General features: G+C 38.6%; 1 protein-coding gene across 1 annotated transcript in view; it reads left to right on the top strand.

The window, feature by feature from the left end:
- ME1 (malic enzyme 1) overlaps positions 1-26419 on the top strand; it is a 184841-nt gene that overhangs the window by 51051 nt on the left and 107371 nt on the right. Inside the window, exons 4-5 of the mRNA XM_047733415.1 lie at positions 16251-16326; positions 22656-22817. Of these exons, the coding sequence (XP_047589371.1) occupies positions 16251-16326; positions 22656-22817 (238 nt within the window). The remainder of the gene's footprint in view (positions 1-16250; positions 16327-22655; positions 22818-26419) is intronic.

Here is a 26419-nt window from a genome sequence, read left to right as displayed (position 1 = left end):
TTGGTTCTTGGAGTAAGACTGGTTTCAGTTTCTTAGGACCCAGCAGTGGCAACCTCCCCTGGAAAATTCTTTGGAAAAGTGGCCTCATATTAAAAGAATTTACTTGAACTATATTTGGCAGTATACCAAGTCTGCCCATGTGGCTTATATTTTTCTGTTGATGAATTTTCTTTCTCTGAAAAGGAAAAAAAAAAAAAGAGCCTACCTAGGGACAATGCCTGTACACAGCAGTATTTTTCTTTTAGGTTAATAAAGACCTATCCCTGAAATTCTCAGCATATATATAATGGGTCTCTCAGTTTTCTTTAATATTAGAAAAGGAAATGAGACTAATTGGTTAAATGCTTTGATCACTAATTTTGGGTTTATATAAAATAGCCTGCAAGAATACTTCCAAAGAAAGTAAAGATTAGCAAAGGAAACGCTTCTGGATAAAGGCCCAGAGTTAAGGCTGTGGGATTTACTTTATTAGCTATTTGAAAGGAACCCCAAAGCAAAGCTTCAGCTAAGAAGTTGTTGCTATCCAAGAATGCTGTTTATCAGAGAAATGAGGATGAAAGAATTAAACTCTAGTCCACTTATAGCAACAAGATGATTAATAGAGGTTGTTACATTAGTGTAGAGATTCCCTAAAGATTTTGGACATGGGATCATGAGCTCGAGTGGGTAAATTTCATGTAAATACTGGGGCAGATCTTAATGGTCTGAATAAAACGTTATATGTGTAGGAGCAGTTGATTTCATTGTTTTCATTGCTGCTACTTGTCCTCTGTGCTTTGACTTCTTGCATGAAATCAGTGGCATAACTGTAGTGCCATCATCGAGTGTCTCTATTATTTCCGTTCTTGGATCCCACTGCAATAGTCAGTTTATACTGGCCTTGGATAGGATTCTCATTCCATAGACATCAAGTAACTGGAGGATTTTTTTTTTTTTTTAAGGATTTTTTCCCCCTTATGTTGCCAAAAAATGTTTGATAGGATATATATTTTTTCCCTTAAAAGTGAGAAGAAAGTGCTTTTCCCCCTTTACTTCTTTGCTACTCTTTGTGATTAGGGAAGGAACTTGAGATACCAGCCTAGATGCAAGACTAGGTAATTATTCTATTCTGATAGAATTTGCTGGTTGAGACAGGGTAAGTAAGATGGATGCTTGGCAGGTAATCGGTGCCATGGCAATTGTTTTTGTGTACAGGAATTCACCATTCTATGGTCTTTTCTCCATCTTTCTCTGTCTTCATTTTAACTTCTTCTTAGCTCTGGGTATTTTTAATTTTCTTCATTATAATGTCATATTCAAAGAATTTTAGTCTATCCAGCAGATATTTCTGGTGTCTTTGTTACTGCTGTCTCTACTACAAGGGAGTTTAGGAGAAGCAAGTATCACCTAAGGGACTGAACACAAGGTAGGTTAGGGTGACTGGTTTTGTGCCTTGCAGAGTTAAATTGTAAAATTTATTGTGCCTTTTTCTGCTTGTCATATAGTATCTTGGAATAATAGTAGGACAGAACGAGAAAAACCTGGCTATGTTAGCTACTTTATTTCCTTAACTTCCAGTATCACAGAAAATCTTTAACACTTCTACAGTCTTCCTAAGCTTTCCTTTAATATTGAAGAGCTTCTACAAATGCAAGCACGAATGGCTTGTGTTTTATCTAAGTTTTTGTTCTTTTTCTCTTAAGATCTAATTATTTATTTGAGAGAGAAAGAGTGCTCACAAGTAGGGGAAAGGGCAGAGGAAGAGAACAGCTAAGCCAGCTCCTGCTAAGCACAGAGCCCTACACAGGGCTTAATCTCAGGAGCCATGAGATCAGGGCCTGAGATGAAACCAAGATTTGGATGCTTAACCAACTGAGCCAGCCACGTTCCCCTAAGTTTTTATTTTTGATTGAGGTTTTAAGAAATAGTAATTTATACTTTTTGTAATTATCCTATAATATTTAAGAACTGTTACCTTTTTCCTTTATGTCTCCTGTACTGCATCCTTTAAAAACTCATCTTTTGATGGTTTCCTTTTATTTATTTATTTATTTTTAAAGATTTTATTTATTTCTTCAACAGATAGAGATCACAAGTAGTCAGAGAGGCAGGCAGAGAGAGAGAGGAGGAAGCAGGCTCCCTGCTGAGCAGAGAGCTTGATGAGGGCTCTATCCCAGGACCCTGGGATCATGACCTGAGCCAAAGGCCGAGGCTTTAACCCACTGAGCCACCCAGGCGCCCAATGATTTCCTTTTAAAACATTAATTCTCTTTGCTGTTCTTTGAAGGTCCTTTAAAAAATTACCCATGATCTGCTTAAATCTAATTGTACTAAGGTTGATTTGATTAAAAATACATAGGACTTTGATTTAATAACTGCCAAGTTTTGACCTGTGAAAGGGCATATTCCCTCCTCTGACGTAACTTAATTAGAGCAAAACCCATCGTGTGTGTAGTACTGGGAATATGAACTCCAGCAGCTGGGAGATCTTGGGGCCCATCTTAGAAATCTGCCCACCACACTGACTTACCCTTCTCAGGAGGATTAAGACTAGAAACAGAACTTTAAACCTTGTCCTCCATAAACAAAACAGATTCACAAGATTATCATTGCACAGCAAAATCAACTAGTTACACCACGAAAAATATCACTCATGTTATTAAAATTAGGATCTTACGTGATGATGGAAAACCTTACTTTTAGAAGCAGGGGACTAGAGGAAATGGGAAATCTACCTTTCTTTTCTGGCCTCAATTAAAAAGTTTCTTTACTTCTATAATAGAATTGGTATTCAGTCCCAAGGATGTCACCATCCATTGTCCCCCACACATTCTACTGAGTCCCTCTCCATTGATAGGCTCCGTCTTATCACAGTTTTGTTTCTGAGTTATCCAGACCGAAGCCTGAACCACTTTTTCATTTTTCTTTTAAAGCTAGTGTGATCCTGTAATTCATGATTCTTCCTCAGACCTAGTTGCTCTGGTTCCCTTGTTATTTCTCAAGTCCTTTGCCATCGCTAAGATCTGTTGCTCCTGTATTAACACAGATCTCACGGCCTCTGGGTGTTCCATGTCCTTGAGCTGGGCATTGGCTCTGCTTCTTGCTATACTTTCCCAGGGACGTCTCCTCTAAATTTTGAGTTCTTCTATCTGTTTCTTGGTCTTGTCATTTTTTTTTTTTAAAGATTTTATTTATTTATTTGACAGAGAGAGAGATCACAAGCAGGCAGGGAGGCAGACAGAGAGAGGAGGAAGCAGGCTCTCTGCAGAGCAGAGAGCCCGATGCGGGGCTCGATCCCAGGACGCTGGGATCATGACCTGAGCCGAAGGCAGAGGCTTTAACCCACTGAGCCACCCAGGCGCCCCGGTCTTGTCATTTTTGAAAGACCTCCAAAACTACATGCATTGACCTCGGAGCTCCTGCATCTTCTGCATTCCAGTTTTTGTTTGGTTGGTTGGTTTCTTTTGCTCTAGCACTTTACCCACCACCATTGGCCCAGCTGGTGCCACAATCACATCTGAACGACCTTCTTTTCTCCTTTCCTATATTCTTTCCATAAACTCCCTATTTTCATCTTTTCTTTCTGTAAGAAAAGCAGAATTCCTGATTTAAAGAGTTCATGATCTGGTAGAATAGACATATAAGAAAGTGAAAAACTATATGACAAATATGATAAATGTTGTAATAGAGAAAAACAGCTCGGTTCTATGGATTGCAGAGAGAGTCCAGCTCCTCTTGAATGGGGGTCAGGAAATAGTTCCAAGAGGAGGTAACACTTGAACTGCCTCCGATAAGCAATTAGGAGCTAGCCTGGCCATGAAGAGGAATTGGAGGTACTGGAGGGATGCCTAAATGAATCCCTAAAAGATCATCCAGAGTTGGAAACTAGATAGTTCTCAGGCTGAGTTAGTTGATCAAATGCCAAAAGCAAGGATGGGACCAAAAAGGGAGAGAGATCAGACATTTAGCTGAAGCTGAGGCAAAGGGGACTTCAAAAATTACTCCAAGGGAGGGAGCAAAGCAGAGTCCCTAGGCCTTCACTGTGCAGTAGATTGAAAAGGGAACTTTTTTGAACCTGGAGAATGCCAGCATTTGATGAAGAGGACTAAGTGGCCAGAGGGTGACACCATGAGGATAAACTAGACCAGAGGACAGTGATATTGACATGCTAGTCACCAATGAGTAATGGAAGGAAGTTTATTGGTGGATAGCTAGGAGCTGGAAGTCTCTTTCCTCAGAGACTTATGCTGATCTGATGATAGTGTAGAGGGGTGGGGATGGGGGAATATGAAGTAGATTTAATGGGTAATCTAAGAATAGCCAGTAGAAGATGCTTAAGAAAGTCATGTGGAGTCGTGAGGACCTAGCTGACACTGGAGAGACTGTGAGGTGTTTGTTTGTTTTTAAAGCTTAAAATTCCAGTATAGTTAACATACAGTGTTGTATTAGTTTCAGATGCACAATATAGTGATTCAACAATTCTACACGTTATTTAGTGCTTACCCTGATAAGTATATTCTTAATCCCCACCACCCTTACCCCCACCCACCTCTCCTCTGGTAACCATCAGTTTGTTCTCTATAGTTAAGAGTCTGTCTCTTGGTTTGTCTCTCTTGTTTTTACCTTGGCTCATTTGTTTGGCTTCTTAAATTCCACATATGAATAAAATCATATGGTATTTATCTTTCTCTGACTTATTTCACTTAGCATTTTACTCTCTAGCTCCATCCATGTCTAATGAAATGACAAGATTTCACTCTTTTTGTGGCTGAAAAATACTCCATTTGTATATACATACCATGTCCCTTTTATCTCTATGGATGGGAGGCCCTGAGGTTTTAATGACTCGAACACAGCTGAGTGAATGGCCTTTTCTTTCTCCCTCTCTCCCTCCCTCCCTTTCTTCCTTCCTTCCTTCCTTTCTTTCTTTCCTACTTTCTTTTTCTTTTTAAGATTTTATTTATTCATGAGAGACAGAGAGGCAGAGGCAGAAGTAGGGAGAGAAGCAGATTCCCAGCAGAGCAGCGAGCCCAATGAAGGACTCGATTCCAGGACCCAGGATCGTGACTGGAGCCGAAGGCAGACACTCAACCAACTGAGCCACCCAGGTGCCCCGAATGGCCTTTTCAAGCATCATTTTTCTATAGGGCCTGAGGAAAAGAGAAGGCAAATGGATTGATTTAGATTTGGAGGTTTTCAGAAAGGGTGTCATGGAAAGAGAGGAAAGCAAGGTAGTTAAGAATAGTTGGCAGAATGGTTAAAATTTAGCTGAATAAAGAAGGAAATTCAGTCAGGATTGACTGATAAGTTGAAGAGGAAAAAATAAAAGCAGGTGTCAAAAGACAGACATTAAAGAGGTCAAAGTGTAGTTATAGCAGAAGTGTGATAATTGGAAAAGTATGAGGTGGGATATTAGATCCTCATACCACAGAGTATATAGAAAAGTAATTGATGAAGTCAGGACTTTGTATGCTTCAAAGAAATGTAAGAAATTTAAAAGAAAAATCACTTGTTTCACTGTATATAAAGAGGAAACAACAACAGACAAAAGTGAAAGATAAAAAAATTAGGAAAATAATTTCCACAAGTATGATGAGCTGAGGACATAGAAATATTTCTTTTTTTTAAATTTTTTTTTTTAATTTGGACATGAAGTATTTCTAAGATAAAAATCCTTAATCTATAAAGATGTGCTAGAGGTTGGTATTCTTCCAGCAGCTGAGGATAATTATAGCTTCTTTCTACACATTCATTGCCATTTTCTCATGTTCCTCAGAGGTGATAGTAGCAGTCTGGCCGCCTGCTCCCTCTGCTTCATGGTGCCTTAGTCTGTGATGCAAAGCGTGGGGACCCAGCCTGGAGTGTTGGAGCTTGGGCAGGGTTAAGAACACCCCCATGTTGGAGCTTGGGCAGGGTTAAGAACATCCACATAGAAGGGCAGTTTGACTTAGGGTGTTAGAGCCACGCAAAGTGAAGGGAGGATTCCTGTAGGGGGATGGTCCGGTGCTGGGTGTCAGAGCCCCAGTGGATGGAGAGGAAGGCTTGCCTACTTCAGAGATGGGAGTAGAGGAAGGCTGCCTACTTCAGAGATGGGAGTCTTAGTGAAGTGAGCAGGGTGTCTGCACAGGGAGGAGACAAGACTGGTTTCATCCAAGAGGACAGTAAGTCAATACATGAAGCATAATGGGAGCTGGGTTTCTCACTACAGGAGAAAGTTGTTGTAAGTATGAAACCTGAAGGAGGAACACTAGAATGAACCTTCTGGTGTTGAATTGGAATTGAGGGTATTAGTATGAACATACGGTTTTCATTGTATAGATAGGTAGGATGGGTAGCTACAGAAATATATGTGTGTGTATGTATGTATGTATACACATACACATATAAAGTTTGTATGTGTAGACATATATTGTTTTTTCTGTCCGTTGAGTTGCCCTGGGAGCAGCCATACACCAGTAACAATGAGCACACCTGACACTCAAATCTAAGTGCCATTTGCATCAAAAGGAAACAGAGCTCCTTAGAGAAATTGCTCATTTAGGGCTGTACCAGGATAATTAAAGGGGAGCTTAGGACATCTTGTACCGGTAAGGAAGCAAGTGCTCAAAGGGAGGGGGATGTGTCAAAAGGACACAGCAGCCCACTTGAAAGGGTTGCTGCTGGCCACATCTGGAACATTTTGAGCATCAAATATTTGCTATGGATTAAAATGGATTGAATAAAATAAGAAATTTTTAAAAATAAATAAAAATTTAAAAAATACAATAAGTCCTGCTCTCAAAATAAATAAATAAATAAATAAATAAATAGAAACAGGAGGCCACGTTGATATAAATAAATACATGGATAAACTGAAAGTGGGACTGAGGAACGGGGAGTTTTGAAGCATCATCCCATAAAATGGTTGTTAATTCCAAAGGAAAAAAAGAGTAACTTTGCAGTGAAAAAGCCAGGAAGACACGACCTTAAACAAGTGATCAGAGTGAATTTCACCAATAATGGGACAAGCCAGGAGCAGCGCCGCCAAGAGGGTCAGTGAGAGGAAGCCAGTATCACCTCTGTGAGGTTCCTGCAGTGGACGTACGGTCTGAATCTAGTCACGGGGAAATAGCACACAAACCCAAATGAGAGCCACATTCTACAAAACACTGACTTGCAAGTTTTAAAGTATTAAGGTCATGGAATTCATGGAAAGACTGAGGAAATATTCCACATAGAAGAGGACCGAGTAAACAAGACAACTAAGCACAAGATGGGATTTGGAGCTGGAGTTTTCTTACGCAGGACATCATGGAGACAAATGGTGTAATGTGAATGGTGTCTGAGAATCAGAGGCTAGTAATGTATCTGTATCAATTTTCTGATTCTAATTATGTAGGAGAATGTTTTGTTTGTAGGAAATGAGCTAAATTCATAGTGATGGGACATCATGTTGGCTACTTGACCCTCAAATAGTTAAGGAAAAAACAATTCTTAATATACTTAGAAGAAATTGGGGCACCTGGGTAGCTCAATTGTCCATGTATTCAACTTTTAATTTCAGCTCAGGTCATGATCTCAGGGTAGTGGGATTGAGCCCTGTGTCAGGCTCTGCACTGAGCATGAAGGCTGCTTAAGATTCTGTCTCTCCCCCTTTGCCCCTTCCCCCCGCTTGCATCTCTTTCTCTCTCTCAAAACACACACACACACACACACACACACACACACACACACATTGAGCCCTGTGTCAGGCTCTGCACTGAGCATGAAGGCTGCTTAAGATTCTGTCTCTCCCCCTTTGCCCCTTCCCCCCGCTTGCATCTCTTTCTCTCTCTCAAAACACACACACACACACACACACACACACACACACACACACACACACACACTCCTAGAATTCTTCTAAGCATTTACTGTGGGAAGATAATATTGATCCATGCCTTCTTAACACTGTCCTTTCTTCCTTGACTTCCCTTGGCTTTAGAAACACTGGTTGTCCAGTTAGATCATTTTCTTTCTCTCATCTGTTCTGTCTTTCCTCCCTCCACCTCCCTCCTTACCTTTCCTTCCTTCCTTCCGCCCTTCCTTCTTTCAGGACTCTTCTTAGTCATCCTCTTCTTTATATAGGTACTAGTTTGTAATGCTTTCCCTTTGGCCTTCCCTTCTTTCTCCTTTGGCAATCTATTCTATTCCTTTCAACTCTTAGGCATATGCCTCTTAACTCTGTGTCTTTACCCAAGGTAGCTCCTGATTAGACCTACATATTACCTTAACTTAGGTTTTTGTTTGTTTGTTTGTTTGTTTGTTTTTTTAAGCACTTCTTTCCCTAACAGCTCAGATCTGCTGATAAAATTCAACTTTGGGCTGACTCCTAAGACTCACTAGTGCATACTCATATTTTGTGAAAAATACGGGGTCTAATTTTCTTATTTCAAAAGATCAAAAGATTGTAAAATGAGCTTCTGTATGGAAGAGAGGATTCTTACAGAAAATTATAGAGTGGTTACCTCCTTCATTGGGTCAGGAGCAGGGTCATGAACTAATTTCCAGAAGAAAATACAAGTTTAGGTATAATAGAAGGTTGCATGGTAGAAAGTTAATTCTATTTTGATATGAAATAAACTTGATTAGGGATGTTATCTGAGACAACATGAAGAAGTAATATCTCTTCTTACAAATCTGTTTTGAGAGTGCAATGTATACAATGTTAGAGGTTATGAGAAAAGTTTGAACTATGTTCATGAGAAAATGATTTGTATTTTAAAATTATCTTAGTCCTGACATGAAATGGATATAGAAGCACAAGTATTTTTAATTGGCATGTTTAATATACTTCAAATAAAAATTAAGTATTCTAAACAAATTGACCAACAAGAACATGGATAGAGAAAAAAATGTTTATTGACATTCCATTCATTTAAAAATTTGATAAATAATCTTCTGGTCTGAAGTTTTCATTTTATAACTGTAACTCTGTGTATATGTTAAGGATTAATGTTTCATATTTATCTCTATACCAGCAAGTATAAGTCATGTCCTGCTGACTTTTGGGTATCTCATTAGGTTTCTAATCAAGGAGAATTCCATGACATTTTGCAGATTATTCTCTCAAAATGCTTGACTTCAGTGGGACATTACAGATCCTTCATTTATTGAGCTCTCTGTAAGAGTAAGCACATCAGTGGTGCCTGGGTGGCTCAGTCAGTTAAGTGTCTGACTCTTGACTCTCTCAGGTCATGATCTCGGGGTTGTGAGACTGAGCCGCTGGGCATGGAGCCTGCTTACAACTCTCTTCCTCTGCCTCTGCTCCTCTCCCACCATCTCTTTCTCTCTCTCCCTCCCTCTCTTAAAAAAAAAAAAATTAAGCACGTTAATCACAAATGAATCTCTGCTCAATGTAAGAGATTACAGGTGACCAAATGTCTCTTACATTTAACTGATATAAGTTTTAATATCATTCATTGTCCCCCTCATTTAAAAAAAAAAAAAAAGTACTATTTCCTGAGACTAGTGGTGCTTGAAAACTCTTGGCTAACTAACAAGTTCCCAAGAAATATTATTTAATGGTATATTGCCAAGAACATATTAGATAGTTCAACAAAATTGCCTTCTTTAAAAAGTCCAAATATATTTCATTTTAACTTTAGAATAATTTATTGAGTTCTTATTGGTTGCATAGTTGGATATGACAGGGATCCAAAAAAAATATGTTACTTATATAGAGCTTATTATCATTTTGGAGAAACAAAATAAATTCATGTAAAAAAAACAACCCAGGAAAGGATATAATTTAGTGCCAACTTGGTAGATTAATATTTTTGTTGAGTCAGAAAGTCATCAATAATCTGCCTGTAGCACTTACTGTCATAATATAATTTTTAGTTAAGTCAATATAAATCTGGGTTTATTTCTGTTTTCTGTACTTTAAAAAAAAATTTAATTTTAGGAGCCTTATTTTTAAGTACTAAAGTCAGCATGTATTGTTGGACTCAAACCCAGCACAGTTATAGGCATTGGGGTTCTAAACGTGAGCAAAATAGACTATTTGCTTAAGGAACTTGCTGCATTGTGTATGTATTGTGTACTGGACAGGGGGTAGTTAGGGTTAGGGTTAGATCGTTTCAAATACTTGGAAATAATGTGAAGATGATCAAAATATTAGGGTGAAGGTACTTGAATTGCTGTTATCAGAAAAGGTCTGTCTGAAGAGCTAAGCTATGAGTTGGGGCCTGAATGATGAGAGAAGTTAACCAGTTGGCTAAATTGGAGTTTGGAACTCAAAGAAGTGGTCTAGGTTGAAGAGAGAAGTTTGAGAGTCATCACTATGAGCATGATATTTAAAGCCCTGTCAAACACAGTTGAGAAGTCAAGAAAGATGAAAGTCGAAAGTTGACCTTTGTCTTTAGCAGATGTGTCTTCAGTGACTTTGATAAGAGTTGTTTCTGTGGAGCAGTGAGGGAGAAAAGCCTTATTAAGAGATTGAAGAAAGAATAGGAGGTAAGAAAATAGAGACAATAAGGGGAAAAAATGTCTTTGAGGGGTTTTGCTATGAAGAGAGAAGAGTAGGGGACAAAATCCAGTTTTTATAAAAGATAGATAGTATCAGGGCAGGTTGTTACGCCAATAGGAATAATCCAGTAGAGAAAGTGATGTTATAGCATAGAGATGGGTAATCGTAGGAGTGAAACCTTTGAAAAGCTGACCTGGAATACAATCTAGAGCACATGTGAGACAGTGGCCTTGATAATAGGAAATTTCTTCCAATATAGCATGAGGGAAAGCAGAAATGCATAGGCAACACAATGGAGAAAAGGTATTCTTTTCAATAAATGGGCTGGAACAACTAGATATACACATACAAAAAGAAGAATCTAGGCAGACTTTCTATCTCTCACAAAGGTCAATTGAAAGTGGATCAGAAACAGAGGGGCCCAGGTGACGTAGATGGTTAAATGTCTGACTCTTGATTTCAGCTCAGCTCATAATGTCAGGGTCATGAGATCGAGCCCTGCTTCAGGCTCTATGGTGACTGTGGAACCTGCTTAATAATTCTCTCTCTCCCTCTCCCTCACTGCCCTCCATCCCCTGCTCACAGTCATGTTGTCTCCCAGAAAAAAAGATTACAAACCTAAATGTGAAATGTAAAACTATAAAAGTCCTAGAAAATAACAGAAGATAGCATAGAAGAAAATCTAGATGACCTTGAATATGGTGATGACTTTTTAGATACAACACCACAGGCATGATCCATTGAAATTCATTAAAATTTAAAAATTTCTGCATTATGAAGGATACTATTGGGGTGCCTGGCTGGCTTATTTGGTAGAGCATGTGACTCTTAACCTTAGTGCATGAGTTCAAACCCCATACTGGGTATTGAACTTACCTAAAAAGAAAAGGCACTGTCATGAGAATTAAAAGACAAGCCACATACTGGGAAAAAGTATTTGCAAAAGATGTATCTGATAAAGGACTATTATCTAAAATATACAAATGACTTAAAAATCAACAATAAGAAAACAAACCAATTTAAAAATGGGCATAAAGATCTTCATAGGCACCTCACCAAAGAAGATATATATTGATGGCAAATAAGCACATGAAAAGATGTTCCACTTTGCACATCAGGGAAATACAAACTAAAACAGTAGCAAGATACCACCACACAATTATTAGAATGACCAAAATGCAAAACCCTGACACCACCAAGTGTTGGTCAGGATGTGGAACAATAAGAACTCTCATTCATTGCTGGTGAGAATGCAAAATGATACAGCCACTTTGGAAGAGTTTGTGAATTCTTACAAAACTAAACCTACTCTTTTTTTTTTTTTTTAAGATTTTTTATTTATTCATTTGACAGAGGGAGCACAAGCAGGGTGAGCAGCAGGCAGAGGGAGAGGGAGAAGCAGGCTCTCCATTAAGCAAGGAGCATGACACGGAACTTGATCCCAGGACTCTGGGGCTGTGACCTGAGCTGAAGGCGGACACCTAACCGACTGAGCTACCCAGGCACCCCAAACTAAAGCTACTCTTATCACGTGATCCAGTAATTCCATTCCTGGTATTTACCCAAAGGAATTAAAAACTTATGGCCACACAAAAACCTGCACACAAATGTTTTCAAGAACTTTGTCATAATTGCCAAAACTTGTGAGCAACCATGATATACTTCAGCGGGTGAATGGGTAAACACAGTGTAGTACATCCCGACAATGGAATATTACTCAGTGCTAAAAAGAAATGAGCTCTGAAGCCATAAAAAGACATGGAGGAAACTTAAATGCTTATTACTGTGTGAAAGAAGCCCATCTGAAAAGACCATAAACTGCATGATTTCAACTCTGTGACATTTTAGACAAGGGAAGGGTATGGAAACAGTCAAAAGATGAGTGCTTGCTAAGGGCTTGAGAGGGAAGGATAAATAGATAGAGCAGGGAGGATGTACAGAGCAGTGAATCTACTCTGAGTGATACTACAGTTGTAGATACATAGCACTATGAATTTGTCCAGATCCCCGGAATGTACAGCACCAAGAGTGAACCATAATGTTGGGCGCCTGGGTGGCTCAGTGGGTTAAGGTCTCTGCCTTCGGCTCAGGTCGTGGTCCCAGGGTCCTGAGATAGAGCCCCACGTCGGGCTCTCTGCTCAGCAGGGAGCCTGCTTCCTCCTCTCTCTCTGCCTGCTTCTCTGCCTACCTGTGATCTCTGTCAAATAAATAAGTAAAATATTAAAAAAAAAAAAAAAAAAGAGTGACCCATAACGTAAACCCTGTGCTCTGCTGGTAATGATGTGTCCGTGCCTACTGTGGTATGAGGAATGTTGATAATGGGGAAGGCTAGACATGGTGGGGGCAGGAAGTTTATGAGAAATCTCTGAACCTTCTGCTCAATTTTACTGTGAACCTAAAGCTGCTCTAAAAAATGAAGTCTATTTAAAAAGATGCAGATGGGTTAATAGAGTTTATATTAGAAAGAGGAAGCAGTTTTCACCCTATTGAGTCTATTCCTGTTTGAAATTAAGATTTGATGATCAACTGAGTGTGAGAGGAAGATACATGTAGGTGAGGAGAAATGAGGAAGTGTGAAATGGCTTCTCAGAGACTGCTAAGTTGAAGTTGCTAGGAAGTCATAGTGGTAAACTTCGCAAAAGAAGAATGCCAACGTGGGGGTACATGACTGGCTTAGTCGGAAGCGTGTCCAGCTCTGGATGTCATGAATTCAAGCCGATGTTGGGTGTAGAAATTATTTAAATAACAAAACTTAAAAAAAAGAAGAGAATGAATTTGAGAATTCTGGCCATAGATAGGACGTGAATCTTAACATTATTTTGTAATTTTTCTATAATAGTACTTTCACCAAACGGAAGCAGGTGGGATGTCTTTTACCTGTATTGTGGTCTTGAAATACCATTTTGTACTAAAAGAAACCAGGACTTCTTAGAGAAATGGCTCATTTCAGGCCTGAGGCAGACATTTTCAAGACAACAAGGAACATCTTGTCATAAAAGAGAACAAGGAAGCTGTCAAAAGCTATCATCATCCAGTGCCCCGTGACTCAGTCGGTTAAGCGTCTGACTCTTGATCTCAGCTCAGGTCTTAATCTCAGGGTCATGAGTTCAAGCACTGAATTGGGCAAACCAACTAATTATAGTCACATCAAAAGGACTCTGAGGCCAACATGAGTCTTCCACTGGTTAAGTATGGGACAATTTGGTATCCATAAAGAAACTAACTACAGTGGATTAAAACATATCAGATATGTTTAAATCCATTAGTTCATATTGATCCAAAACATAGACACACATAACACATACACAACACACGCATGCATTTAGACAGACAGACAGACACACACACACACACACACACTTTAGTGGAAGCTCTTGAAGGATTCTAGCAAATGAGCTCTTTTTTTTTTGAGATTTATTTATTTTAGAGAGAGAGAAAGAGAGCATTTGAGCAGGGGGAGGGGCAGAGGAAGATGGAGAGAGAGAGAATTTCAAGCAGACTCCCTGCTGAGTATGGAACCCCATTTGGGGCCCAGTCTCACCACCTTGAGGTCATGACTTGAGCCGAAGTCAAGAGTCAGATGTTTAACCAACTGAGCCACCCAGGTGCCCGGCAAGTGAGCTCTTTATTTCAAAAACTGACAAGTAAAGAGAAAGAATCCAGCATTTGTATCAGCTTTATCATTGGGTAACCAAACAATAGGTATGGTGAAATTTCTCTTTAAATAAGAATTTCAGCAAGTAAATTAGGAATAAGTGACAGAATTAGAATATTCCATTTTGTAACCCTAATGAATTAAGGAATTTAGATATTAAACATTGCCAGTGTTAAAATCACATAAAGGACTACAAGATACTGTAACTGAACCAATGTGAGTTCCCTCCTTGTTGAATCAGAAACAGCACCCTGTTGAGTTGACACACAAAGTAATTTTTTTTTGTGGCAAATAAGGAGATCACCCGGAATAGCTTCCAAAGCCATGACTACCTGAGCAAGGGTGAATGCGTGCCTTTTATTTTGGGGTGGGGTGAATATTTAGATAGGGAAGCTTTGTCTTTGTAAGTAGAGGCAGGCAGAAGGTGGTGTATGTGCCATTAAGGAAACAGGCCTATACACACATTGTATGTTGTGTAAATGAGGCGCGGCTGGTGCCCCTCCTTTGGTAGAGATTTTAGTATGATAACCAGATAAAGATAGTTGTTGATCATTTTAGAACTCACTGCATGGTCCATCTGTGCAGATGCAAGTCAGGGGTTAAATTCAAGGCTGATCTGGCTGGTCTGGGCCAGTTTTGCCAGGCCAGTTGCTATGGCTTAAGAGATAGCTTTGCTTTCCGTACGCCTAAGAGAGAAGGTGGAAAGAGGAGCTTTAGGAATAATGTGGGACAGAGGTTGGTGAGCACAAGCAGGTGGACAATAAAGATCAGGTCTTAGGGTCTAGCTAGTGACAGTACTATACATCTTCTGATAACACCAGACCATGAGGTATCTTGTTAAAAAATGGATATGAATCTGATTAAGCTTTTAGATTCAATTACCAATTTCTCAAGAAGTAGGGAAGAAAGATTACTCTGTTAATCTATACCATAGGAACGTAATTAGCAAAATCCAGATTATGGGAAGCTTTAGAAGACAAATTGTAGTGTCTAGGGATGGCTTATCATTTGGATGCTAGAACTATAAATAAAATGATGCCATAAAAGTCAGGACAGTTGTTACTCTTAAGAGGGAGTGGTTTTGATTGGGAGAAACACGTGGAGGGCTTCTGGAATACTGACAAGAGTGTCTGCTTAAATAGGTGTTACATACAAGGGTGGTCGCCTTCTAAAAATTCACTAAGCTGTACGTTGGTTGTGTGTGGTTCTCTGTATTTGAGTTACATTTAGCAATAATAAATAGTAAAGTAAAAGTTTTAAATGAGATTAAGACATTAAATTTATTTCTCAGTTGAATTTTTAGTTCATTGTTAGACTTTTCCTAGGGAATGGGGGACGGGAGAGGAGCAGTATTAAAGACTTCAGTTGACTCCAAATGACAGAGTTGCAGAGAGCAACTAAGACTGCAAATTAAAGAATTATAACTTGGATGATTGAACTTAAAAAAAATCAAGTATGTTTCACACAAAAGGACTGCTGTCACTTAAAGCCATTTCTTTTTTTTTTTAAGATTTTATTTATTTATTTGACAGACAGAGATCACAAGTAGGCAGAGAGGCAGACAGATCGAGAGAGAGGTGGAAGCAGGCTCCCTGCAGAGCACAGAACCCGATGTGGGGCTCGATCCCAGGACACTGGGACCATGACCTGAGCTGAAAGCAGAGGCTTTAACCCACTGAGCCACCCAGGTGCCCCACTTAAAGCCATTTCTAATACAGGCTTTCCTCTTCACATTGTGAATACCCAGTAAGTGGAGTATATGACCCTGTTTACACATGCTTCATATTTTCTAGGTGCTTTTACATATATTATTTAATAACAAACTAAGTGAATCTATGAGTGGAATTCATGATGCTACTTAAATTCTCTGTATATAAAAGAGCGAATACTTCTTTAATTACAAAATGTTTAAGAATATGTAATGTAAGAATGAATTTATTATAGATATCAATATATTGTTTAAAGTAATTTCTCCCTTATTTATAAGATCCCTAGCTTTTATTTAAGGTAGTAATTTTCACTAGTTTGATAAAAATGGAGGTGTATTAAACTGATTTGGAAAAAAATTTTTAAAGTTCATGATATTTTGGCAAGTCTGAAGTAAATTAAAACTCTTTTTTCTGCTAGAGGTCTCTTCATTAGTATCCATGATCGAGGGCATATTGCTTCAGTTCTTAATGCATGGCCAGAAGACGTCATCAAGGTAAGTCATCTAATTTTTCCACTGTGGCAAATTTGTTCTTTTACCTATTCCATAACATATTAATAATTTTCATGTTATTAGATAGCATTTGACGTGGAAATGTTGGGGTTTGGAGCCGACAGCCGAGAAAGAATTCTTGAGACATTCCAAGTGTGAAAAGGTGGTTTTATTAAGGCACGGGAACACGACCAGCACAAAGGACTGCTGCGGGATTCTGAGGAGCAATTGATGATATACTATGGAGTTGGGGGAGGTAAAGACAAGGGAAGTTTCTTAAAGGATTTTCATATTGCTAAAGAAGACTCGCAGGATCCTGGAGCCCTGGCTCTCCTCAGGCTAAGGTGGTGTTTTCCTCTAGTAAGGCATTAACATTAGATTGGGAGTCCCTGGAGAAATGTCATACTCTGCCTGCCTCAGGTATTTGTCAGTGGGCTGCAGGTTATACCGACCTTTAATTTTATCAGCATTTCCTTTTTGCCTTTGATCACCACATCAGCATTCACTGTCTTTTCTACTGAATGTCACCTAATTTATTATCTCTTCAATTTTTGCATACTGGATTAATTTTATTTTGGTACCGATTAAAGACTAAGTTTCTCTATTATTTCTATCTGATTTCTTAGCATTTCTTGGCCCATTGATGATAAATGTTGAAGTTGCCTGTGAATTTCTTGAAGCAAAGTCCCTTTTCACATTTGTTGGCTTTAATCATCCGCTAAGAGGAACACAGACCCCCCCCCCAAAAAAAAATCCATTCATTCACTTCCTTTATCATTATGGCCTTCAGTTGTTCATCTGACTTCCCTTTCTGAATGACCTAATGAAAATAAAACAAGAATAGTATCCAACATTTAGTAGCTTTCTGTTTGAGACCCTTCCTGGATTGACTCTTGTAATTATCATAATTCAGTAAGGAAAGGAAGGGGGGATGGGCTATACTATAGTGTCTGGTGGTGGTGGAAACTGAACACAGGGCACAGAGCCCTTGCTCTTAGACATGGTCTCTATGGCATTCCTTGTCAAAGAAAGGTGAGATGTACTTGTCCCTTTCCTGGCTTTTTTTTTTTTTTTTAATTAACTTTCTGTTAGGTGTCAAACAACTTTGAGCAACTTTGTGCTGTTGAAGTAGGCAAGCCATTAGGGTTTGAAGCCGACAGCAAAGACAGAACTCTTCACACGTCTTTGGTGCAAAAAGATGATTTTTTAAAGCATGGGGACAGGACCCTTGGGCAGAAAGCTGTACCACAGTCATGAGGAGTGGCCCATTAGATACTTTCAAGTTGGAAGGGGGTGGTCAGGGAGAGTGTAAGCGTCTAAGGAATTTTGGAAGCAAGGTTTCCTGGACCTTGAGGGGGCAAGCAATTGTTGGAAAAAGGACATTTATTACCGTCTAATGAAACCTTAGTCATGAGACCCTTCAGATGTATATCACTGGGTCACATGCTTGGAGGATGATTACCAGCATGTGTCTTGGAGGGATTTAGAGATAAAGGAAGTTTCCAGAGGAATTTTTATATGTTAAAGTACACTTACAGGATCCCGATGATGGGTGGGGTGGGGTGGCGGGGATTGGCGCGGCTGGAGGACGGGTGTCGGGCTAGGATTGCCTTTTGCCCTCAGCAAAGTATTAACATCTAGGCTGTTGAGTCCCTAGAGGAATGTCATTCTGCCTATTTCAAGGACCTTTCAGTGGGCTGTAGGTAGTAAGGAAATTTAATAATTTTTCTTCTGCTTTGGTTTCCTACATCACTGTGTTTTAGGAGTAGGGTTGAACAAGCTGATGACTACAGAGGCACTTTAGCTGTGACTCCCAAAGCATTGCTCCCATTCTTTTGAGCAGTCGTGGCTAGTATTGATGGACTCTGCTCTGTAAGGCTTATGCCAGGCTAACTTGTAAAGCCAGATGTTTTTCATGATTTCTAATCTTCCCAGTTGTTTCACTTTTCTTACCAAAGTTGCTTCCTCAGCTTTTCTCCCAGGTAGACTGCATTAGCCTCGGGTCCTGTCCTCAGAAACTCCCCCATAGTGAGTTAATTCTGTGTAGTATAAGATGTCTGAGAAGACGCTTACATTTTGACTGGAATCTAGAGAGGATTATTAAGAATGAGTCAGTATCAGGACTAATTAATAACCACATCATCATAACAGCCAGACAATACACAGTCACCTTGTTTTGTGCTCTTCCTGCTAGCTCATCTCTGAATATTTGTCTTTGTTAGTAGCCTACCTTTATTCTTTCAGCTCTTAATGTTGGTCTCTCACTGTTATTCCTGATCCTAACTAATTATTATTTTAAAAGCCTAGCATAGTATCTGGCACGTAATAGGCACTTAATGGCAGCTGTTTCTTGTAATAGAATACTGAAGAATAAGATGTGGTCTCTACTGTAGTTGAAAGCACACATGAAACAAAGGCAATCTATTAGATGATATATAATTACACTGGTATAAATTATAAATGCTGTATTCATTCAGAGAAGATGATCATTCAGAGAAGGCTAAAATGGCTAAATTTTTATATCAAAATTGGAACTTAAATTTAGTCATTGATAATTAGAATGGGAAGAAGATACTATCCGAAGAAGGGCACAGATGAATGTAAGTCCTAGTTCAGGAAGAGAATGGTATGTGTTTGTGCAGTAAGTGAATTAATTGGCTGGTCTGACTAACACCAAGTGTAACTATGGAAATGTAATGGCATTAAGATGGCTTAAGTAAGAGGTGACCAAATTATTTTTTTTTCAAGATTTTATTTATTTATTTGAAACATAGAGAGAGAGATCACAAGTAGGCAGAGAGGCAGGCAGAGAGAGAAAGAGAGAGGAGGAAGCAGGCTTCCCGCTGAGCAGAGAGCCCGACGTGGGGCTTGATCCCAGGATCCTGAGACCATGACCCGAGCTGAAGGCAGAGGCCTAACCCACTGAGCCACCCAGGTGCCCCAAGAGGTGACCAAATTATTATAAAAGATCTTGAAGTTCATAAAGAGGGATTTAGACTTGAAGTAATAGAATGTCCTATTTCCAGATGCGAATGACTTTATGTAGGTAATACTTGAGGAAGGCTTATCAGTCCGAGGAGAAGAGGCAAGAGTTGTGCATCCAAGTGTAGGCCACAGCAGAAAGGCCCTGGGGAAGGAAAAGAAGGCATGAAGACAGGACACACGGTGAGGGTGTCTGTGTGCATTCAGGAGAACCCCTGCCTACTCATGCAGAGTTACTAGTGAGCTAATGCCCAGGTAATAATTGATGCAGTAGGAGGAAGATGGAATTTCTGAAATGCAGACATCATTGAGAGAATTATGATCGTCTTACTGAGATAATCCTCCTGTTGTAACTTCATTATTGTGTAGAAGATATGCAAATGCTTGATTTTGCTTAAGTGGGATATGAAGTAGGTAAAAACAAAAACCAAGGGAATGTCAATTTAATGATAAACTGTGTAGATGACACATTTTTTATTTTTCAGAAGATTCCTTCACTATTAAAATCTACACTTTAGGGGCACCTGGGTGGCTCAGTGGGTTAAAGCCTCTGCCTTCGGCTCAGGTCATGATCCCAGGGTCCTGGGATCGAGCCCCACATCGGGCTCTCTGCTAGGCAGGGAGCCTGCTTCCCTTCCATTCTCTCTGCCTACTTGTGATCTCTCTCTCTCTCTCTCTCTGTCAAATAAATAAACAAAATCTTTAAAAAAAAATCTACACTTTAGTGTTGAAATGTTTGTGAATTAATGTTACAAATGTGCATTTGTAACAAGGCATAAGTAGATCAAATAGCAAATGCCTCAAAACTTAGTTTAAAAATTACTCAAGGGCACCTGGGTGGCTAGTTGGTTGAGTGTCCGACTCAATTTCTGCTCAGGTGATCCTGAGATGGAGCCCCACGTCGGGCTCCTTGGTGGTCGTGGAGCCTGTTTGGGATTCTCTTTCTCCTCTCTCTCTACCCCTCCCCTCCTCATGCTCTCTTTCTCAAATAAATGAGTAAATCTTTAGAAAAAATTACTCAACTAACACCTATCTAAATGTCCATGGCATATTTATGTAATAAACTTAATAGCTTAGGATGAGAGGAGAGCTTAAGGAATAAAATTTATGAAGAAAAGAAGAAAAATAACATTTTCCCTTGATTTTATATACAAGACATAGATTATTTTAACTTAGATGTGTTATCAAAAATAAGTGAAAATATTATGTTATTTGCAACCCCTTTTTCAAAAACGTTGAAACGGATGAAACTCACAAGTAGCAACTCCCTGGGTCTAATATCTTTAATGAATCTGGAAAACATTACATAAATTACTACTCAGATCATACCTAAGTTATATAACAATGTTGCTCTCCTTATAAAATATCTTTTAAAATATTTGCAGACCAACTAGACTACCTGTTTAAAGGACACATACATAAAGTATACAGTATCAGTAATAGATAAAAGTACCTCTGTGACAGTGTTATAAATAAATGTCAAAAATGTATTTTGGAGTAGCTAGACTTTGAAAAATTAGTTTTAGGGGGCACGTGGGTGGCTCAGTGGGTTAAAGCCTCTGCCTTCAGCTCAGGTCATGATCCTAGGGTCCTGGGATGGAACCCCACATCGGGCTCTCTGCTTGGCGGGGAGCCTGCTTCTCCCTCTCTCTCTCTGCCTGCCTCTCTACTTACTTGTAATCCCTGTCAAATAAATAAATAAAATCTTTAAAGAAAAAAAAAGAAAATTTAGTTTTAGTTTAAAAAGCAAGCTTACAATTTTCTGTAGTATTTGTTTATCTTTCTTATCTTAAATCAGAGTCAACTAAACCAGTGGTATCAAGTTGCCTTCTTCAAAACAGCATAACCTATTGATCCTTTGCAATTAGACATGGAAAATTTGATACAGGCCAGGTTTATGGGATATGCAAAAATAATTTTTGCCCACTTCTCAAATGTATTTATTTTTAAGGTAGTTCTTTAAGAGCTGCATAATATAGGTGAACAGAAAAAAGATCTCAAAAGTATATTTTAAAATATGTTCTGCACTGTGGCATAGTGGAAAAACATTGTATGAGGAGTTTGTGTATACAGTTTCCCATTCTTTGGTATTAACCAGGTCGCCTTAGACGATTTCAGTTCTCTAATCTTCAGTTTCCTAATCTATAAAATAAGAGGGATGGACTGAATATACTCTAAATTTCCCTTCTAAAATACCGTGACTCTGCATAATGCTCTTGATGGTAATAGTAGTCTTGATAGCTACAATTTATTGAGAATTTGTAATGTACCAGGTATTATGTACTTTGTATATCATATTCCTCATTTTATTGAACCATAGATTTATGCAACTAACTAATGTTTATTCATTGTTTACTATGTTCCAAATGCTGTGCATGGTGCTGGTGCACAGTAGTGAATAAAATAGAGTTGGTTCCTATTTTTATGCTGCTCTTCTAAAAAGTACCTTTATTATTCCTATTTTACAAATAAGGAAAAGAAGATTTAATTCATCTGTTTATTTAAGGTCAAATGACTGACATTTTCCCAAGGCTTTATGGAAAAATGAGTGTAGGAGTTTTGGGAAAATCTAATAAATTGTGTTTCACAAGATTGGTTTGGCTTAAATTCATGTAATGGCCATGAATCACAGAACAAGGATGTTAAATGCGTTAATTCACTCAGATATCAAATAAAATAGAAATAAAATCTCCCCATGATTAAAATGAATGGCTCATAGACGTTCAGGGTGATTGGAAAGAACCTAAACAAAATTCATTTAAGCCTAGTGGAAGATTATCAGGTAAGAGAAGTAGCAGACTGTACTTCATAAATTTCAAAAATGGTAGACAATATCTAGTGGTTACAGGAGTTAAAGAGGATGGATCAACATTGTTGTGAAAATAGGAGGATGGTGCCAAGATGTGTAAACTAAACATCAGAGCACTTGGGAGCTACTTAGCAATTACGCATTTTTTAATTAGGGCGCTCCCAGAATTATGCTCGAGGTAGATGGGACTGGTTCCTCTTTAGTTCCCACTTTGAGGTCCTATTTCCTTGTACTCTTCCCACTTGCCACGATGTTATTTGAATCTTTATGTGCATACCATCTCTTCTTTCTTCACTGACTAAAGTAATCATATATATGTATTTTTTTAAAAAAAGATTTAAAAATATGTATCAACTTTATTTCTTCTCTCCACTCTTCCACAGTTAAGATCATATGAAATCTCTTAGATGTATATTCAATCTATGTTTTTTGACAGCTTAATATTTCATTACATAAGTGTTAATTTCAGAAGCAGAGGCAAGGGACTGTGCCCCTGGATTTGTAAACATCTTTTAATGGATGCTTTTACTTTTTCTTCTAGGCCATCGTGGTGACTGATGGAGAGCGTATTCTTGGCTTGGGAGACCTTGGCTGTAATGGGATGGGCATCCCTGTGGGCAAGCTGGCACTGTATACAGCCTGCGGAGGGATGAATCCTCAAGAATGTCTGCCTGTTACTCTGGATGTGGGAACAGAAAATGAGGTAAACAATTTAAGTCTGTAAGACAGCTGGACACCTTAAAAAAATAGCACCAGCTCTTGTATTTTGAGCTTGCTTTCAGGAACTTCATGACATTCATTCTTTTCTGTCTGGTTCCTTCCTCCCTCCTCAAACACATTCCCCAAATATTATAAGAAAATTATTCTTTCTCTTCCTTTTTTTCCCTTTCTCTATAGTGTGATCAGTCTTTCACCAGCTTGTTTAGTGTTTTATCCTTTGAAAAATATTCACACCATTATTCTATAGAGTATATGTTTTACTTTAGGAGATCGTAGTTTCTTTTTAAAAATTATTGTTTTGGTACTACGTAGGAATTAATCCCCAAGGACTTGCTAAATTTAATCAGTATGAAATCTTGTTCTAAAAGTCTGTTTTAAACCTGTGGCAAAATGATTTGGAATTTATTTTTATTTTTTATTTATTTTTAAAGTTTGTTTATTTTATAGAGAGCATCAGGGGAGGGGCAAAGAGAGAGGGAGACAAGCAGACTCCATGCTTAGCAGGGAGCCTGATGCAGGACTCAATCCCAGGACCCTGGGATTATGACCTGAGCCCAAATCAAGAGTTGGATGCCTAACTGACTAAGCCCCCCATGTGCCCCTTGATGATTTGGAATTTATGGTTTCTCATTCCTGCATCAGTATTTTAGAATCCTAAAGTTGTATATCAGTACATATTTTTGATCATTCTTTATTGCTAATATTTGGGTTCAGTTAATGGTGATAGACCCTAGAAATTAAAGGTAGAATATGTACAGATTTTATAGTCATTTTCTGTGTTCCCCTCTAAAGCAGTTGACCCACTAATAGTATAATATTAACTTGAACATTTTTTATATCCATTAATAGAGAAAGTTATAATATTTAACTTCCTATATATGTGAGTGCTTATTTACCTTTATAAAGGAAACGTTTTATAAAAGCACACTGCTTATCTGATATTTTCCTTTTCGATACTAATAGAAATGACTTAAAAATTATCAAAGCTGACCTTTTAGAACAATCATCGTAAAATTATATATATACATAGAACTTTGGATTTTCTTTTTATTTCTTCATTTATTTAAAAAATATTCTTCTGTGGTAAATAACAGTGACAGCAAATAAAGTTTAAAATTACAAAATCTGGGGACACCTGGGTAGCTCAGCCACTTAAAAAGTGTCTGCCTTCGGCTCCGGTCATGATCCTGGAGTCCCAGGATTGAGCCTGACGTTGGGCTCCCTACTTCTCCCTCTCCCTCTACTTCTCCCTTTCCCTCTGCCACTCTCCCTACTTGTGTTCTCTCTCACACTCTCTCTTGCTCTCTTAAATAAATAAATAAAATCTTAAAATTATAAAATATTTAGAATATCTTAGGAATTCCAGGGGAAGATGAAGAGGAGTAAGGAGTGATGAGAAAGGCATGTAAAAATGTAAGAATTCACTTTTAAATTTGGGTTTTTGTTTTGTTTTTTTGAAAAGATTTTATTATTTTTTAAAGTAATCTCCACACCCAGTGTGGGGTTGAAACCACGACCCTGAAATAAAAGAGTCACTTGCTTCACTGACTAAGCCAGCCAGGCACCCCTAAACTTGGGTCTTTTATTGAGATGTTGTCAGTGTAATGTGGACATGAAGTTATACACTAAAGATTAAACCATAACACTAGGACTCTTGCACTGACAGATTGTATTAGTTATATGAAATACTTTATTTCATGGAAAGAGGTCTTAAAATTGTCAGATTGGTCAGTTGTCTTGAGTTTTTTCACATTATCTCCTAGTATTCCTAGTATCCCTTTCCTCTTTTGGCATCCAGTGCTTTTTATGTTACTCCATTTCTGCCCAGCGTCCTGCCCCCTCAGCCTACTGAATCCATATCCACTGATCCTTCATCAAATTTCTTGCTTTGCCTTGCTGTCAATCTTGCTTTCTTTTGCCCTTCTCTCATTAAGCATGACTGGTACTTACTACATTTGAAAATTTTTCAAGTTACTAAATTAGAAAATAATCTGATAATTTAAATTAATCTGTTATTCAAATGCTGTGTGTTATTTCTAGACATTTTTACTTATTGCTAGTGGACTATAGGAGATATTAGGGGAAAATGAATAGTGGAATTTAAACTCTTTGATGGGTCACTGAGAATATCTTTTTAGCCTGAGAGACCTTTCCAAAACTCTTCAAATTCTGTTATATAGATTTACTTGACTTAGACAAATATTGAGCACCTACTGTCTGTTAAGGCCTAAGCAAAACCTAGATAATGATGGAGTTAATAATTTAAGATCTTGCCAGCAAGATGTTTTGAAGCCAAAAAGGAGATACATATGTAACTAGTTTCAAAATACATTAAATGCTTAGATAAGGACATTTGGCAAACCATTAAGAACAGTCAGCAAGCCATTTCTCTGCCAGTTACAATATATTGTTTGTCTCTATATTACTGATATCTGCTTATAACTCCCATTTCTCTTTAAATCATATTTAGTAATGGTGAAATTATATGTTAATATATGACCAGCTAGAGTTCCTATTTTAAAAAGAGTAAATTATTTGTTCCTTTTAAAAAGATAACTTAGGGGTGCCTGGGTGGCTCAGTGGGTTAAGCCGCTGCCTTCGGCTCAGGTCATGATCTCAGGGTCCTGGGATCGAGTCCCGCGTCGGGCTCTCTGCTCAGCAGGGAGCCTGCTTCCCTCTCTCTCTCTCTCTCTGCCTGCCTCTCTGTCTACTTGTGATCTCTTTCTGTCAAATAAATAATAAAATCTTAAAAAAATATAAAAATAAAAATAAAAAGATAACTTAGTTGTATGTGGAGCTGGCCAGACTACAAAGTCCCCACATCTGTCTTTACTTCTGACACCAACTGTAGGTTTGGGGGGAGATTCCCCAAAGCTGACTCTCAGGCTTGATAATTCACTAAAAGGAATCATAGATCTCAATGAATGCTATTATAATCACAGTTATGGTACATTAGAGGGACAGGATACACATTAAAATCACCCAAAGGAGGGTGCCTGGGTGGCTCAGTGGGTTGAGCCTCTGCCTTCAGCTCAGGTCATGGTCCCAGGGTCCTGGGATCGAGCCCCACATGGGGCTCTCTGCTCAGTGGGGAGCCTGCTTTCCCCTCTATCTCTGCTTGCCTCTCTGCCTACTTGTGATCTCTCTTTCTGTGTCAAATAAATAAATAAAATATTTAAAAAAAAATAAAAAAAATAAAATAAAATAAAAAATCACCCAAAGGAAGAGATGCTTAGGGGAAAGTCTCAGAGGGTTCCAAGTGTGAAGCTTCTGTTTTCCTCTCTGTGGATTCAGGGGCAAGTTACCCTGTGGGGTTAATGTGTGAGGTTGATATGTACCCCCACTGTTCAGAGTTTCTATTGGGGCTCCATTATCTAGGCATGATTGATTGGTTGATTGCCCATATGAACTCAAGTACCAGTTTGACTGATTACATTTGATCTGGGGTGGGGGGCTTTGGTGATTACATTTGAACCAAAGCCCCTCACCCCAGATCACATGGTTAGTGTCTCTTGGGGCTCCTAGGCTGTGAGGTAAAATGGTCAGGCTCTATCCAAAATGGCTAAATGCTTGTGAACCAGGTCA

This window comes from Lutra lutra, chromosome 6 (genome assembly GCF_902655055.1).
Source record: "Lutra lutra chromosome 6, mLutLut1.2, whole genome shotgun sequence".
In the NCBI taxonomy this organism is placed as follows: domain Eukaryota; kingdom Metazoa; phylum Chordata; class Mammalia; order Carnivora; family Mustelidae; genus Lutra; species Lutra lutra.
Note: the sequence above shows the minus strand (reverse complement) of the source record. Positions and strands in the feature narration are given on the sequence as shown.